We start from the raw sequence: 18,074 nt of genomic DNA on the forward strand, positions 1-18,074 counted from the left end.
TCTATGGAAGATGTTCCTGCCCATGGCAGGGGGTTGGAACTGGGTGATCTTTAAGGCTCCTTTGAGCCTCAGCTATTTGGTGATTCTGTGGTTCTCTATATACTTTTCCCCTTCATGCTGGTTCTTAGTTTTTCTTTTTTTTTAATTGAAAACATGGAATTAGCAAACTCCTACCTTTTGGCATTAATAATAAAACTACTTTGCACTTGTAGTACTAATTGTTCTCAGGATACTTTATATGTTATTATTTCCTACAATGCGTTTCTGAAGTGTGGATGTTTGTTTGCACATTGTGTGATTAAAAACAAGGTGTTAAGAAATTAGTGGCCTCTCACCTAAGGTGGTGTTAGAAAGAGTTAACACTGATCTGCTAACAGCTACCTGCCCTTGTTCAGAACACCACACACCTCTTTTGTGGTTTCAAGCTTCTCTTAATATGAAAGACCTTCTGTAAAAAAAATAATTACATAATATTTAAAAGAAAGCTATAGTGCTTCATATTAAAATATTAATGTTGTAAAGTACACTGAAAAAGGCATCCTGGACTGGACTTAGAAACCTCTAAAGATATATTAGATTGATCAAGAAGAAATACAACATTTTTATCATTTTTATAGCTTGTCAGCTTGTCATCACTGCACTTTATAAAATGTGCAAATTAATTTCTATGCATCCTAGGAAGAACTGAATCTTATTACCACAGTTATTAAAGTTAATAAGATTTAAATTTTGAGGTAATAGGCCTGCTTACAAAGGAAAAATATAACACATTCTCAAAGGGGAGCACTGTTTCCTTTGTACCTTTTTTTTTTTTTTTTTTTAAGCAATTAGTGATATACAGGACAAATGACAATTCCAATGTATCATGGATAAACAGATTTCTGAGGGGGGAATCAAAAAAAATTTTTTTTGGCTTGGTGAGTTTTGTTGTTTTTTCATGGGGTTTTTTTTGGGAGGGGGGGTGGGTTGTTTTTTTGTTTATCTGTCTGTTTTTAGAAAGTAGATTGTGCCAAAGTGTGAAGGGTAAAGCAGCACATCAAAGAGGACAAAGCAGGTTCTTTAGATCTTGTCACTCTTTAATGAACATGTCTGGCTCTACTGAATGAGATAAAGAATCTTATTTGTATTGTTTGCTGATCATAACACCCTCATTATATTTTCCTTCAGATTTTGGTGAGGATCATTCCAAAACTCTTCCAGTATTTCCACTTGCTGTTCTACTTGGAACCAGATGTGACTGGATTTGGGTTTCTTTCTCCATAGTTCAACTAATTATGTCAGCTGTTTTAATAAAATATATTGCTTTATGTTGGTCTTGATAGATTTATGCATCTCACATCTTCATGCAGTTCTTCAGGTCATGAAGAACCAGTCTGATTCAAAGTTACATTGATACCTTCAATGATTTAACAGAATAGTCACATCTTTTTCTTGATGTGCATGCAGTTTTGTCTTAAGATCTTGAATTACTACATGCTGGCAGACTGACAAATATTTCCAGAGCTATCATTGTGCCTATCAAAACTGAATCCAGGACAACAAATAATGTGTATTTCAATAACACTTCAGCAATTATGACTGCAGTTTTGAAAAGGAATAAGCCCCAGGGCTTATGAAATCTCTTTGTTTTAGTGAACAAAGCAAAGCTTTAAGTAGTAAGAGCAGAAAAATGAAAGACAACCAAGCTCCTGCCAAATGTTTCCCACTCAGGGATGTTATCACTGAGAGATGGGCCTTTCCAAGGTTTTTAGTACAGACTGTAAAGTGATATCATGTGCCTATTATTTTCTTAACTGAAAATGATAATGATCTTATCTCTCTCTCTTCTATTGCCTGGTGGCCTTTTGTAAGGTTTTCTCCAGCTGAGCAGCAGTTCAGTGCAAACAGGAGACTGCAGGGAGACTGTGTGGACCCCTCTTTTACGGGGTCACAAATAGTTTCTTGTGGTCCCCCAGTTTTTTGCTTGTTGGCCAAGTGTTCATCCATGCCCAGAGCTGGAAGGGGCGTGTGTGGCACCCTAAGTCTTGTTGTGAACCCTGAGCTGCCAGGCATGACTTTGTGAAAGGGGCAGGGAGAGAAGAAGAAGAACATTAATTATTTAGGACCTGACTGGGAGCTAGGTTAGACCTTCTAGTAACTGAGATTGAAAGTTGGGTAGTATGGCAGCTGACTAATTACTGTAAAATTACTGCCATTACAGAGTGTATTTTCTGTATCACTCATCATCCAGACTTTTAACATGTCTATCTAGTTTATATAGCCAGTAAGTTTGGGTTTTTTGATATGAGTGCAATCTATCACAGATCTCCTGGGGGGATGGAAATAAAGTGTCAAGAGTATGCATTTAAAATGAATCATGTCATGTACAGTATTATAGTCAGGTTCTGTGGTGGATGTGAGGAAAAGGTGGTATTTTTATATGTACTCATATTTCAGGCTGCTGAATGACCTATTTCTAAAATTATGTAAGATTTTTCTAATGCAAGGATTGAATTGTCTGCCCCAAGGTTTAGTGAAACAGCAAATATTTGCTTTCTTTCAGGAAGGTCTAACTAGTCTTGACATCGAAGCATGTTCTTTGATGTCTTTCTTGGGATGTATTCTACTGGATTGTTTCTGGGGTTTTGTTTTGTAGCTTGTTTTCTGTTTTTGTGGTTTTGGTTTTGTTTTTTTTTTTTCTTTCTGTGCACTGGAACATGCAGGATTTTCTTTCATCAAGTGATGAACATTTTATATGATAAGCAATCTCTTGTTAAGTACAGTATGGTTGTTTGTCTAGCTTTTCCTCTTTCCCTCTCTGTCTGTCTCTCTTGATTAGACAATTAGGAGAGTTTTCTTTGAACTAAATTTTCCTCTTTTGGGTCACTGACATAGCATGATTAAGTTGCTATAAAAGCCTCCTTAAGGAGACAGGCTAGATGGAACTGTTTCTTTGCATCACAGACTACTTCAGAGTAGTATTTTTCATGGCTGATGAAAACATCTGCTTGAGAGAAGTTGTGATTTGGGCAAGCACCTATCTGATGGAAGGCAGTTCTGAAATGTTTCCTGTTATTGCTTGTCTCCCTAAGCTGTTCGAACTTTTGCTTTCAAGGATGGCTTTAATAACCTATCAGTAAGAGTTGTTTTAAGCAGCATCATGTTTGTTTCTGCAAGTTTTCTTTAGTAAAGAGAATAGTTAGTAACAGAACAGGATTTATGACCTTCAGTAGTGTGAATCTTACAGTAACTGAGGAACAGCAAATACCTGCCTTGAAAAGGCACCTCCAACACTTGTACATGGTGTATCTGTAGCCTGTAAATAATTCTTTCCTATTTTGAGCCAAATGAGACACCAGGATAGATTAAAGCTGGCAAATTGAACCATAACAGAGAGAGACATGAAAGCAATACTAGGAAAAGACTATTGCTTTGTTTATCCAGGCAGATGAGAGTGAATGCAATTTAATAATAGCTGCAGAGCAAAGGTTTCAGCACAAAGTCTTTTTTAATTCTGTGAAAGTCACTCAATGTTGCTTGCAACTCTGATTTGGATTGCTCAGTTCCATGCTTGCTGTGTCCACCTGACTCTCATCAGGCTTTATGTTGCTTCTATTCTTCTACCCAAAAAACCTGAATTGACTACAGAATGAGATGTACACTTCCACTTTTGCTTCTCAAAGTCTCTAGTGTTCATTCACTGCTGAATCAGCTTTGAATCAGCTGTTAAGGCTTTATTTTTCCTCCAGAACCACGGCAAGAATAATTGCAAAATATTGATTTTTTTTTTTTACTGCAGTTATACTGCAGTATATATTATATATTTTTTCTGAATTTCACTTCTTTTGTGAGATGTGAAAAATCTTTGATTGTTCTGTAAGCTTACTGTTTTCAGAGTTGTGAGAGATGAAATGATACTGCAAGGCTGCTTTGAACCAATTTTAAAGGTTTGAGGACAACCTGGGATGGTACTTTAAAAAAAAAAAAAAGTGGTATTCCTGTTTTACATGTTATCCTATGTTTACATTAGCTTTAATTGATGTAGAATGATAAGGCTCTTAGTAGCAGATGATAAGTGGTGTTTATCATCTTGGGGTGTAGTAGCTCTAACTAATATTTGATACTCATGTTCTTAATTCTTCAAAATGCACCTGGTGAGGTCATTTGCAGAGGTACTCTGGCCTACTTTTGCAGCTGTTGACTTTATAGGAAAGAATTAGGCCAGTACTTAGCACAGTGGAAATTACTGTCCTAAATTTGTTTGGATTTGCTTCAGCCTCACATCTTTGAGTTGTCTTTTTGGAGTACACCACAGAAAGTGGCCCTGTGTGTTCCAGAGAAATGTGGGAACTAATACAGTTCTGAGGCCAACCTGTGGCATGGAAAGGAGCAAACTGTAATGAATTTGAAGCAATTGGATCATGAGGACCTTAAAAAAAATCAATTTTAGTTACAATCTTCATTAGCATAACACTGCTTTTTATGCTTGCTTTAAAGTTGTATTGCTCTTATACCTGGTGGCCTTAATTTCCACAAGTAATGCAAAATATTATTTGCCCTAGAGAGACCCAGTCAGTACTACTGAAAGCCAGTCAAGTTGGGATGCAGAATCAGTGTTTTCTCACCTTCCTGGAATAATAAGTGAGTTATTGTTGAAGGGCAGCCACAGTTTTATTTTTTCTCTTCTAAACTTGAAGAGAATTTTAAAAAAGGAGCACAAAGTTGTTGCTGGAATACATAGCAGTTTTTACAGAGGAGTTGGGGCCACCATTGTTATTCACATACACTTTTTCGTGCTCAGATCTAGAACTCTCAAGCTAATAAGTTAAATTAGTGGGAAACACCAATAGAATAAAGCACTTTGGAGAGAGGACCTATTTTTCACTCCTGAATTCTTCAGGGCTGGTAAGAAAAGCCTGTTGTTCAGCCCATGCAGTAATTCATTTGAAGGAATAAAGAAAAATTTAAAAGCCTAATTTTAGAGGTAGACTGACAAAAAATACTTCAGGTGCACTCTGCTGGATTTACCTCACCTGTCCCCTGCTCCTTGTTCAAGCACCTCTAGTTAGGTAGTGAGTCATCTTCAGCTCATTTGAATTCTGGAAACGTGCCCATCTCACTCTTTCTGATTCCAGAAGGACAAATGACATTGCCCTAGGAGATCTTGAGTGCTTTCCTAGGTGGTGTGTCTCTGACATCAATGTTAGCAAGTGGGGCAATGCAGTAAAACTGGATCCTTGTAGTCAATCACTTAGGAGATCTAACATCAGCCCCTGCCTAAGACTTGTCAGGACTAGCTCTAGTCTGGTGTTGTGGGCTCAATGCTTTGAGCACTGGATGCAGTCCTGGAGCACTTTTAATCCAAGAGGGATTCAGTTTCCATGTTCCAAGGCTGCCCTGTAATGCAAACCTTGTTATTACAGATTTGCAGAGGAAGTACCTCTCTGTCCTAAAACATTAGTTCATAAAACTAAAAGGGTTCCTAAAACCCTAAGTTCATTTAGACTCCACACCAGAAACATGATGATAGAAATATTCCTGTGATTATATGGGTTCTCTCTGTGTTGAAGTCCAAGAAACCTCTAGGGTTTTGGTTTTTTTTAATTACTTGACACTTCTAGGACATCACAACTATTGTGTTGTGTGTTCAAACATGCAAAGGACATTGTATATCTTCAATCTAGTGTGCCCTGGAGATATACCCAGTGCTTTTTGCTGCAGAAGTTTTCAGTGCTTTTTGCTGCAAATTAAAGCCTTTCTTGCCATGAACTCTGCCAATCACTACCAAAATGGCAGGTAGTCACCAGTGAAAGCTGAAGGTGCTCATTCTGAACAAGAGCAGTGAAGAGAACAGGGATTTATCTGAGCAAAGTGTGTTCCAGAAGCAAAGCAACTGCTGCCTGGTTTCAAGGGAATATCTGAACAATGAGTTGGCAGGAAGAGTGCTTCTGTTCCTGCTGAGAGAGTTCAACCTCTGCTTGTTAATACAGATGTTACCATTAAACTGTTTTGCTAAATGCACCTTGCAAGTAAGGAAGAAAGTTATCCATTATATTTTCTACACAGTTAAAAACCTGAGATGCTTCTAACCTGCTAAAAAAAATGGAAAAAATTTAAACCTCTTAAAAGTACTAGTTCTTAGTGAAATACCACACAGATTTATCTTCCAGATAGAATTTCTCCAAAATGCACTACTCCTAATCTCAGATTTAACTTCAGTCTAAAGTCTGTGTAATGGGCCCAAATCACATAGAGCTTGCTGTCACATTGCTGTTCTGGATTTGTTTTTTTTTGGCCTTTATTGTGCTCACTGTCTTTGTAGCTCTCTGATGGTTCCTGGATTATTTACCAAGCTGACTCACCTTCACTCCTGGATGAACCCTAGGAGAGTTCATTTCTCACCTCATTTATTGAGGTTGTGCTCTATCACAGCTTTGTTCTGGAGGCAACAGAGTATTTCTAACTAGGTAAAGTAAATGCCATAAGGAGAAATTGTGTTTCAGGTGAAAAGAGGGCTCGTTGATTGAAATGCTACAGCAAGCTCTATTGCCAGAAAGCATTGTAGATTGGAAAAGGTTTCTGTTCAGAAGCTGGATGCTGCAGACTACAGCTGCAGGGAGAGAGGTTTTCTGCTGCAGAGTGTTGTCTTCAATATAGCACCTGGTTTTAATTTTGTGTTCTGGTTGGTTTTTCTTGTCTGTGGCTTTTGATGTATTGCTTTGTTTTGGTTTTTTAAGGAAAAAGAATTCTTAAAATGCCCAAAACATTTTACTAGGGATCTGAATTTACTGCTTCTCTCAGAACAGAATTCAAGCCTCTTCAAGGAAAAAATAAATGGCAAACTTCAGTAATCAGTGATCCCAGCTCAGGAGTGTTGTGACAGTGCAAGCAAGGGAATTGTGAAGTAGTGCCTCCCTGTTTTGGCAATGAAATCTCTCTTCTCTCTGTGGAAACTTCCTTACCTTTCTCAGTGGTTGTTCTTGGACACTTTAATTGTGAATTCTTTGCCCAAGGCAATAAAATTCAAAGTGATACACAATTTATACATCCACCTCAAGTTTTGGAAAGCATCACCCTTTTGTAATGTCCTCTATTTGTTTGGAGTTTTGTTTGTTTGTTTGTTTGTTTTTTGGGGTTTTTTTAAAGTATGGGGTTACCATGACAACTTTTACCCAGACTGGAACTCCATTGCTGGGAGTTCCTGGCTTGGCTTCTATTTGCATGTGCTGCAAGGAGCACTGTTATTAAACAGACTGTTAATTATTCTTCCAGTCACCTGCTGAGACAGCTGATGTGACAATAGATAGAGCTTTCTGATTTCAGGTGAAGGTGGTCATGCACAGCTCTATGCAGCTAAGTTTTCATGCTCACTGTTTTTAGGTTTTTACTCTTTTATGTAGAGGGATTTTTTTGCCTTATAACATAAAGCTATGCTTAGTTGTTTAAATTATCAAGGAATAGAGAAAAAGAGACTTTTTTTTTTATTATTACCATCATTTTTGGTGACATTGGATGTTTGCCTCTCACTTTGCATCTATTTTGGGCCATTTAATATAGAGATTTATGATTTTCTTTGTGTGTGTTTATTAATTTTTAAAATTAATTTAAATCTGTAAAAATATGTTTGATACTGTAATTTGTTCTCTGAATAAATAGCAGCAATTAAAATTTTTTTAGGATCCAAAATTTACGTCATTCCTGTCTGAGACTTGCAAATTTATCTTAAAGTGGTTGTTAATTTATTTCTTATAAAATACAGTAATATGCTCAGCTTGTGTTACTAAAAGCTTTATTATGATTCATACTAGAATATGGCAGCAATAGACAGCATCTGATAACTTGGCTGGTTTTTTTTCTTCTTTTCCTTTTTAGGAGTTTCCATGGGATACAGATCATGTCACTGGACTGCATTTGGGTAAAGGATGAGCTCAGTGTTTCTCTGAGGAGTCTTCCAACACATTTTCCAAATTACCTTTTAATGGTGTTCTAAGTGAGCGTATGTGAAACAAATAGTATTGGATCATGAGTGAAGAAAAAAACTTTGGTGCATCCCAGAAAATGTTGTCTCCTTCAAGAAGTACTAGCAGCTGCTCCTCCAAGCAGGGAAGTCGACAGGTACTTTTTTTCACCAAGCTGAAAGCATTGCTAAGATTGGCTGTTACTTTGTTTTGGATATCTGCATATCTCTTAAACCTTGTTTTCCTGTTGCTTGCTTGTTTTATTTCATCACTTCTTTCCTTCCCTCTCTCTTTTTTTTTTTTTTTTTTGTTGATAGCAGCATCTTGTTTTGAGTTAAATGCAGTAAACACATATTACTGAATAGCAGGCATGTGTAAAGCTGAAATGCTCACAGTGAATTTTGATTTCTATGTTATTGTATATGGTGTATTTATAGTGAAATAGAGCTGCTGTAGCATCTTGGTGATTTGATCCTGAAATACCAAATCTTTTCTATTAGGCACTACTTTTGTGGTGGAATATTGTGTGACTGCTCTGTTTATTTCAAGTTTCCAAGGAAAGGTGTGCATGCATGTGTGAAAGATAATTCATTTTTCATCAATCTGACACAGGGCTTCTTTGATTGCCCATGAGTGCTGGTTGTTGCTGTAGAACCACAGAGAGCAAAATGAGTGTTCACGTAACACAATGCATCTGCCTGTCAAATGTAAAGGTTGCTTTGTTTTGTGAAGAGATGATGCTAATCTTTAAACCTCTCAGTTTCAAAAGATGTGTTTACAAGTGTTTGCACCTGACAGGTGAGGCTGCTGAACACAGCTTTGTTTGTGGGCAAGAAATGCTGACCTGCAGCTGCACTGAGAATTAAACTCGAATGTGCTCAATCCGTGCTTGCAAAGTCATGAACAAAGTGTTCAACATTAACTTTTATCTGTACAAGTGCAGGCTTAGTGCAGCTCTTGAAGCTGCCTCAGGCAGAGTTTTTAATTGGAAGTAAGCATCCCAATCCCCCAAAAGCTTTGGAGTCCTCAGCTGTGTTTTGAAACAGCACCTGCTCTTCTAGGACTTCTGGCCCTGCTCATCCAGTTGGCAAGGCAGGCAAATGTCTCAACAATTTAAAGTGCTGTGCTTGTGAGAAGTACTGTGCATTTCTAGTATACTGAACAATAAAATCTTTGCTCTCAGGACATCTTTTTTGTTTTCCTGCAATATTATTTTTTATATTCTCCATATGAGATTACCTTTGAAAAACGTAATTTAAAAGATTTGGTATTGTCTGTTCAATGGTTTGTGTCTATCAAGTGTTATCATGTATTATTTAAATAATAAGATTTACATGAGTATGACTAAATCCACTGGTGTGTAATACAGCCACACTTATGCCATTTATTTCACCTTTCCATCTGTAGGTTAGTTTAAATGACAATACTTTAGGTATTCTATTAAGAAAAGAGCAACCATCTAAAGTTGTGTAAAATTGTTAAAAATGCACTAATCAGAAAAGGACCACATGTACAATAATTTTCAGGAGCTTTTGTTTGTTTGGATTTCTTTTGGTGTTTGTTTCAAAACCCTGGTAGAATAGTAGAATATAACACTGTTACTGATACTGTTTTATCAATAGTATCCTGAAAGTTTAAATGATGTTGCCAGGTGCTGGGCAGATTGGGGAGTGACATGCTATGATTTTGAGGCACTTTTCTTCATACTCCAGCTATGTGGAGGGTTTCTTATTCCTCCTGCAAGCACTTGCATCTCTCATGCTTGTGGCTTGTGGGTTAGTGACAGATCTTCCTGACAGGTGCTTTTCTCTGTGCTGCTGCTCTGATGCAGTTCTTCTGTAAATCTGGTCAAGTAAAAAAAAGATCTGTAATATCTTGGAGCAGGGTGAATTTTGCCCAAAAAAATAGCAGGATCTGAATTCTGAGTGTCTCATAGTTTCCTAGTTGCAGACTGTACTGCACCACACAAGTGACCTGAGGTTGGGATAAGGAAGAACAGTAGTGCCAGGCTGCTGTGTCTGCTAAAGTTTAGTTACACTGGAGGGCTGTTGTGTGGAGCATGACTCCTGTGGGGCAGAAAATGAGCCACTCTGCCAGAAAGGAGTTGACTTAAGCAGGGCTGCAGGACTTTGAGGGATCCACTCCTTCCTTTGCTATATTTGGTACCCATTTCCTGCCTGATATAGTGCATTTGCTGTCTGAACTGAGCAGGTTAACAGTTAATCCTCTTCCACTAAATTCACCTTCACTTTGAAGCCCCATGCAAAGTTGGTGGCTTCTGCCACTTCCCACCTCTTTGCTTTTCTCTTCCTCTCTCCTTCAGTTATGGAAAGGGATTTCTTCCACAGCGACACAACTCAAATTCAGTTTTGTGAGGAAAGAAAAATGGTGTTGATCTTCCTTAAATTTAAATTGACCTGTTAGCAAAAGAAGGTATGTTGTGCTAGTTATTTTTAAATCCGATACATTAACTAACTTTTAAAATAGATCCACCAGGGAAAAGCTTTGTGACAGAAGAACCATTTAAAAAAACCTCATGTTCCATAAAAGAAAACTAAATCACTTCTGCCAATTTTATGAACCGTGACAAATGCCTTAGTTGCAGCTGATGCCAACCCTTATCCTCCACAAAGTAGGTTTCTATTTTTGGCAGTTTAAAATATTTGGTACAACCGACTGCATTTTGCACTGGAAGAAAGTGTGGCACTGTCATCTGTTTTATTGAGGAAACTGCAACTGCAAGCATCAGTCTCAGAGCCATTCAGAATCATTACTTCTTACTTTCCCCTGAAATAATTTGCCTTAAGGAGCTGAATGGTGCAGAATATTGTAGTAAATGAGAAGGCCTTTATTATATCAAACAAAGAAAATTAATACATTTACCTAATAATGGACTTATTTCTGAAGACCAAAGTCTGTTTTTTTCTTCAGCCATAGACCAAGTGTGGGCCAAGGAGTGTGTACAGGGGGATTTTTCAGTGCTGATCTGAAATGAGGACCTGAGAAAAGTGAAGATGTTTTTCCTCCCTCAGCCTCAAGTGAAATTTTTCTTGATCAGCAAATGCGGTGTTGATCATTTTTGTGTAGATTTTGGCCCATAATGATGCAAAATCTTTTGTAATGTCATAATCTTAAAACAAAACCAATCTAGATGTCAGACTTAGGCTAGAATTGTTAAGGCCATTCATCTGGGAGTTTTGGGGTCTTTTTTGGGGGGTGTGTCTTTTATTCAAGTTAGTGCCATGTTCTGGGCTATCTCTTTCAGTTCCCTCTTGTGGGGTAAGAATGAGCAAAAGGGAGTATAATCTGAATGCTTTCAGAAGATCCTTTGTCTCCAATTTGCTCTTCTGCTATTTCAGAGTGATGAGTAGAGATGATAATCGACCAGCCTGATTCATTTGCCTTCATTTTAGAGAGTAAGCAGTTTTCTTTCACTTCTGCAGCTGCTCCCAGGAATAGCCAGCTGACGCTTTTTCTTCATTCAGTGAGGTGTCAAATCTCCCACAAAACAAAAAACCTGGTCACGATCTGTGGGGCCTGGGTCAACCAAATGCATCCAAAGCCATCAGTGTTTTTGAAAAATGTGAGAGTCTGTTCAGGTGGGAAAGGTTGGATTGTTCTGGAAGGATGTATGTGGAAGAGGACAGATTCTGTTAATGCATCATGGCACTTTGCATGTATCCAGCAGATCCCCAGCTGTTAATTCTGTGAGCTTTTAAGAGGATCCATTTCTAATTCAACTAAGCTACCATCACGTACGGCTGACAGTTGAGGTGTGAGGCTCCCAGGGTAGAGAGATGAGTAGCAGACTTGCCTTCTGACTGAGATTTGGCAGGCTGACAAACCTGCTTGAGGGGAAGCAGTGCTTCCACTTCAGCTTTTCTTCCCATCTTCACACTTTTTATTTGAGAAGGCACATTCTAGGCCACCTTGCTCACCTGAATAACTCTGATAAATATGACTTTTCTGCAGGATGTGAGAGATACCTTGTGTCTGGACTGCAGGAGAGGTCCAGGCAAAATTGGAGTTGTAATGCAGGGAACATCATGTTCTGTATTAAAAAGTTTGATCAAAACTATTAATGCTGTATATTCCAGATGGGTGTAATTGGCTGAGCTGTTTCTCAGCTGATTCCTTTCTCTTCACCTCACACATCTAGTATCATGGGTCTGTCTCATTTCAGGAGTGCCTTTCTTTCTAAGCTTTTCTTTATAGAAAGATGAGAGTCCATGGTGACTCATTACAGCCTTTTTGAGTACTTAACAGAGCATATAAAAAAGACAGAGTATTATTTTTTGCATAGTGATAGGACAAGCGGAAATGGTCTTAAACTGAAAGAAAGGAGATTTAAATGGGATGTGAGGAGATATTTTTTAGTGAGAAAGTTGTGAGGCTACTGAAGCAGGTTGCTCAGAAAACTTGTGGATGCCCCATCTCTGGCAGTGTTTAGTGCCAGGCTGAATGGGGTTCTGAGTAACCTGGTCTAGTGGAAGGTGTCCCTGCCCATGGCAGGGGGTTGGAACTAGATGATCTTGTAAGGTCCCTTCCAACCTGAGATAATCTATGATACTGTAAATCTTCCCCAACTGAGATCAAATTTCTGCTTGTCTCCTACAGTCAGATCACTCTTTCAGTGATAACTGTGTTTGTGCTTAACCAAACTCTGAAAACTTAATCCCAAAGCTAGAGAAAGTTTTGTTTGTGTTTTTTTTTTGGTTTTTTTTTTTTAGGTACAATACCAGAATATTGAAAAGGATCTACTGTTTACTGCTACCAGATTAATTCTCAGTGAAAAAGTTATGTTCTTGGGTACTGCAGTTTAATATATTTTGGCAAGACAAGGGAAATAACTTGCTTGGTATTTGGGCAAAACACCTTCTAAGCCCTTCTGGCTGTTTTCAAGATGAAAGAAACAAAACCATAAACACAACATTTTCCTTAATCTTGCAGCTGTTCCTGTTAGTTCTTGATTAGAATTATATGATAAAATGTGTTCTCAGAAATTTTGGTTGGGACATCTGCACTTTTGTGTTGAGGTAGTACAACATCCTTGGATGGTCTGTAGGGTGTTGGTGGACAGGAGCTGCTCAGCCCCACATTTCCACTGCCTGTGGCCTATTGTGTGCTGAGTGTTGGGAGACTAAACTCAAAGCAGGCAAGCAGAGCAGCTTACCAGTTTGTTCTTTAAATGAGGGGCAAGGAAAATAGCAGAAGTAATGGAGTGCCACCAAGAGATGTCTTTTCAAAGATGGTTTGCTTGTAATGTGTAATGCCTTATTACACAGGTAATGAGCATTCTACCTGATGTAATTTTTTCTGGGTTTATAGAGATGAATTTTAAGGATTCTGAAGATGGATAAATGAGGACAGCTAGCACACTTGCTGATTTCTTGTTTAATTTTGTTTAATTTTTCTTTTTAAGTTTTTTTTTTTGTTTTGTTTTTTGTTTTTTTGGGTTTTTTTTGAGCCAATCAAGTTCTCTTTGGGAATACTTTCCTATGCATCTTACAGGGAGCACCTCCTGTACCTACCTGGAATAGTTCTCTTTTTCCTAATTAGCTTCATATTAGTCATTTTTTGTTATTATACTCTATGTATTAAAGCATTCTTTATCTTTTTCAAATATAAAGGGATGCCACTAGCACATAGCATTTCCTGTCAGTTATTTATAATTCTACATCTGCCAAATCCTGGCAATAAATAATTCATGAGGTCTCTGATCAGAAATCATGAAACTCATGTTACATTGTCATTTGTAGTTGTTCCATAAATAAAAACGATAAAAATACTATGAGATGTAGACTCTTCTCTGTTTTATTGCTGCAGGGTCTTTCATTTAAGAGTTCCTTGAGGCAAAAAAGAGAGATTCGCTTTTAATTAGTTTTATCTGATGAAGGGTGACTTCTGTTTTTCTTGTAGTTTTCATTTATGTCATATTCCTCATGGTACTTGAGTTACTTCCCTGGCTTTTAATTTTGTTTTTAATTTAGTTGGATTTAATTTATTTTATTCTTTTTACTTTAGGAGAGCTGCAGTTTACACCAAGCACAAAACCTTGAGTTACTGAGAATGGGCAAAAGACTTTTATAGAAAAAGGTCTCCATTTATAGTGTCATATTTTTTGCTTCATAACCTCCAAAACCTATCCTTTTAACATAGGCTGGTTTTGTCTCTGATGACAGATTTTTTGATAAATTGTGACTATACTATGGTTATGCACTGTGTGTGTGTATGTATGTGCAGGAAAAGATGCATATAAAATTCTGGCAAGCATGTGCTTTCAGTGAAGGATGGTGTCATGAAAATTGTGTTATTTAATGGTATTGTTTCTATCAAAGTGAAAAAGAACCTTATCTCTGATAATACATAACAAAGTGTAAAGCTGGATCCTTGATTATACTTCAACATCAATTGGGTTTTGTCTTTTTTTCTTATAGCCTTCTTCTTCTTGAATCTCTCTTAACAATTCAGTTCTTTGGAAGAAATAAGATCTACATTTGGATTTTCTGTTTAAGCAGGACAGCTGGGAAATTGTAGAAGGACTCCGGGGAGCAATGAATTGTACCCAGGAGCCCCAGAAGCAGGAGGGATGCTTGCTGAAAAAGAGGAAATGGCCTCTGAAAGGCTGGCACAAGGTAGGGAAGGAGTGTGTGTCTGGAAGCTTGATGCCACATGAGTGGGACTTACTTGGTGTGGCTTTGTGACAAAAAGGTTACTTAAAGGCAGAGAAAAGTATTCTCCAAAGAAATGGAAGAGGGGAGGATGTGTTTGTGCTATTTTTTCTGTTTTTTGCTCTTCTGGTGTGTTTTGCTTGTTTTGAATTCTCTTCATTTCTGTTTACAGAGATACTTCTTTTTGGACAGAGGGATTTTGAAGTATTCTAAATGCCGAGCTGATGTAAGTCACCTGAAACTCTTTAAGGCCTTTATAAAGTAACAAATATCAAGAATAACAAAAATTTCCTACTGTTGGCAAAAAGAAATCAAGTTTTCAGTAATAACAATAACAATAGATTGAGAGGGGTAAAAATGCTGATTTCAAAAGGTAATATTTATCCTTTTACTTTCATCTGGAATGATTGTGGTTTTACTTTTTACATTTTTGCAGATAGAGAGAGGAAAACTTCATGGCTGTATTGATGTTGGACTTTCTGTCATGTCTGTAAAGAAATCAACAAAATGTATAGATTTGGATACAGAGGAGCAAATATATCACCTGAAGGTAGGTCTTCAAGATTGTTATAACCTTACTCCCAAACTAATGATATTAGCTGTGTTAGGTGGAGCATTTTTTTTTTTTTTACAAGAAGATGTCTGTTAGTTACACTAATAATTTCTTAGTCTCATCAGATTAGTTTACACTAAATAACCTGAGAGGATTTATTGTGCTGTTTCAGGACCCAGAATCCGTAACTCTGTTCTGAACAGAAACCTTGAAGATGCCTTGTGTTTAGCAGCATTATTTTTTTCATTTCTTGCTTTTATTTTCACTAGTTTTGTCTTCATTCTTGTCCTTCCTACAGGAAGTGTTTTCCATAGTGAAGTATTGGGGATTTATACTTGTGGAATAAATTTTTTTGAAATACATCACCAAAATCAAATTTATATTTATAATTATTTAAACACTGACCTAGCTTTAACAATGGCAATTAAGAAATGACAAATTAAATGTGAGGGAGGTTATTCAAATTTTAAAGGTTTTTTAATCTGTAAATTGCTCTAGTATTGTGTTCTGCATTGGAAGACATAATTACTAACTGTAGTTTCTTTTTTTCCTGACTTTATCTTGTGATGAATTTTCTGTCATACCTCAGCTCATACAGTGCATTTTGGTAGCAGCATCCTTAGAAAAACTTTCCTGATACTTTGCCAGTAAAGGTCAGCTAGGCTAGCTGCCTAATGAGCACAAAATACCATCATTTCTTTGTTAGTTATTTTGGGTGTCTGAACCCTGAAATTTTGTGTAGGTGAAGTCTCAGGAGCTGTTTGATGAATGGGTAGCAAAACTTCGCCACCACCGAATGTACCGCCAGAACGAAATCTCCATGTTTCCTCACGACGCCAATAATATTTTCTTCCCTGCATCTACAACTACAGACTCTGTCCCTGGTTTCTGTGATTCTACTCCAGGTAGAAAGGTAAAAGTTTTTATTTTGTTTATGTTTATTTTATTTCTAAATAATGAGCTTTCGTAAGGAATTAAATTAGTCTAATGTGTGTTCATTAAATAAAGAGCGTAATGGAAGTTTGTTTGTGTATGTTCTAAAATGTCAAGAGGAAAATTTATTATTTATTGACTTACACCCAAGCAATTTCCTTTATGATGCTGTTAAATTTTATCATGGTTTTTCATTATTTAAATCCAGTAAATTGTATTTTCACAGTGGGTTTTAAAACTGTATATTGAGTTAGATTACTCATAATTTTTGGGACATATATCAGTATTTGTCTGATATGTGCTGGTGAGTATTAGTCATAGAAGAGTACTCAGCTAGGTATTTTTTTCACTTTAGCATTTTGCTGTATATCCTTTAGCTAATAAACCCTCTCTCCTTTTATATGAATGAAGCTGACTACTTAACTAAGGAGTATCTAGGAATTATACAAGAAGCCATCAACTGGGAGCACTATTTATATTTTTAACTGAGGCTGAAGCATTATTCAGATCAATCCAAGGGCTGTGCTGTGGGTGGATATGGGGTCTGGATGGGTCCTGTCAGCAGTACTTGTCTTTTGGTAAAGTCTGTGTATTACTTTCACAAATGATGTGACAAATGCTCAGTCCATCCCCATAAATGGTCTCTCTGCAGTTTCATGGAAGATGGTTTGTGTTGTGCCTGAACACAGCCTCTGTGCCTTCAGCTGGCTGTGCAGTGACTGGCTGACCTTCAGCCAAAGCAGCTTTTCTGCTCCAGTGTAGAATCCCTGGTTTGTACCCCTCAAAAAAAACCCAAAACCCCAAACCAATGTGACCAGCATATCTAAAAATCAATGCTTACTGTCAGGAAACTAACAATTTCTTCTTTGGCATGAAAGACTTTAATTCAGACTATTAATCCAGATTTGCACTGCAAAGAAGGCCTACTTATTTTCATGTGAAAAATAGAAGGGGATAGTTCTTAAGCTGCAGTTAATCACCTTAGCTGTGCTCAAGCTAAATGGAAGTCTGCCAATTTACACCAGCCTTAGCTTGGTGTTAGTTGATATCACTCCAACACTTAGGTTATTTTGAGAAATATATATCAAATGAACTTTGAGTTGCATTTTATTTGCTTTTAGCAACACCTGATCGGTTTTCACATAATTTTTTTTTTATTGTTGCTGAGAGACAGGTGTAGGTATCTACACATGTTTGTGTGGAATTCTTGGATTCTAAAGCTTAACTGTGCTGATCCAAAGCAACACTATGAAAACTGGAGCCTCACAATCTCTCTCTTGTCTGCTTCTTGGCAATCCCTGCTTCCCTCTTTCCTCATGCACGTCAGTCATGTATATGAGTTCTGGAAAAGTTGGTTAGGTGAGGCCAGTTTCTGAAGAGATAAGTGTGGAATTGGTTCACAAAATGCCAGTAAAATTGCCCATCATTATATTCAGTTTACCTCTGCTTTTAAAGGTGCTGAGATTATTATTTGGATAGATATGTGTGTGTGTGTGTGTGTATATATATATATATATATCTAAATATATGACTAAAGCTTGTACAAGAATAAGCCAGCTAAGCTGCATTGATTAATTTAAAAACAAGTGTGCTCACTAATGTTTACTGCTATTTCATACTGACACAATACCAAATAGATTTATTCTGAAACTCAGGTTGCTGGTTATGCTGCAAATTTAGAAAGGTCAACTAGGAAAGCTGCAACTGACTGAGATGTAGACTAAGTTTCTTATTAATAGATTTAAAATTAGTACTACTGGAGTTCTGATATAGGGTGAGCAGGAGGTAAAAAAGTTTGTACATTGTATGCCTCAGAGAAGAGCCAAACAATTTAATCAGCTTTTCTCATAACCAGTAAAATGGCTGTGTAATGGCACTCAGATGAAACTGTTTAAAACTGATTATTAACAAGATGTTGACAAAGTTTGTGATTTATGCATCATCCTGACCTGGGTTTTATTGAGAGTGAAAGGTTTAGTA

The 18,074-nt window shown here is 37.2% G+C and overlaps 1 protein-coding gene across 6 annotated transcripts in view; it reads left to right on the forward strand.

Moving 5' to 3' along the window:
- Positions 1-18,074, forward strand: part of OSBPL3 (oxysterol binding protein like 3) — an 80,371-nt gene that overhangs the window by 30,252 nt on the left and 32,045 nt on the right. For 3 of the 6 annotated variants that reach the window (XM_079302335.1, XM_079302338.1, XM_079302336.1), the window contains exons 3-7: positions 7,852-8,094; positions 14,453-14,572; positions 14,781-14,834; positions 15,045-15,158; positions 15,904-16,074. In XM_079302335.1, coding sequence (XP_079158461.1) covers positions 8,002-8,094; positions 14,453-14,572; positions 14,781-14,834; positions 15,045-15,158; positions 15,904-16,074 — 552 coding nt within the window. In that variant the 5' untranslated portion in view covers positions 7,852-8,001. Of the gene's footprint in view, positions 1-7,851; positions 8,095-14,374; positions 14,573-14,780; positions 14,835-15,044; positions 15,159-15,903; positions 16,075-18,074 lie in introns of all 6 variants that reach the window. The other 3 variants (XM_079302337.1, XM_079302339.1, XM_079302340.1) reach the window with 2 other exon arrangements.

This window comes from Erithacus rubecula, assembly GCF_903797595.1.
Source record: "Erithacus rubecula genome assembly, chromosome: 3".
Classification (NCBI taxonomy): Eukaryota; Metazoa; Chordata; class Aves; order Passeriformes; family Muscicapidae; genus Erithacus; species Erithacus rubecula.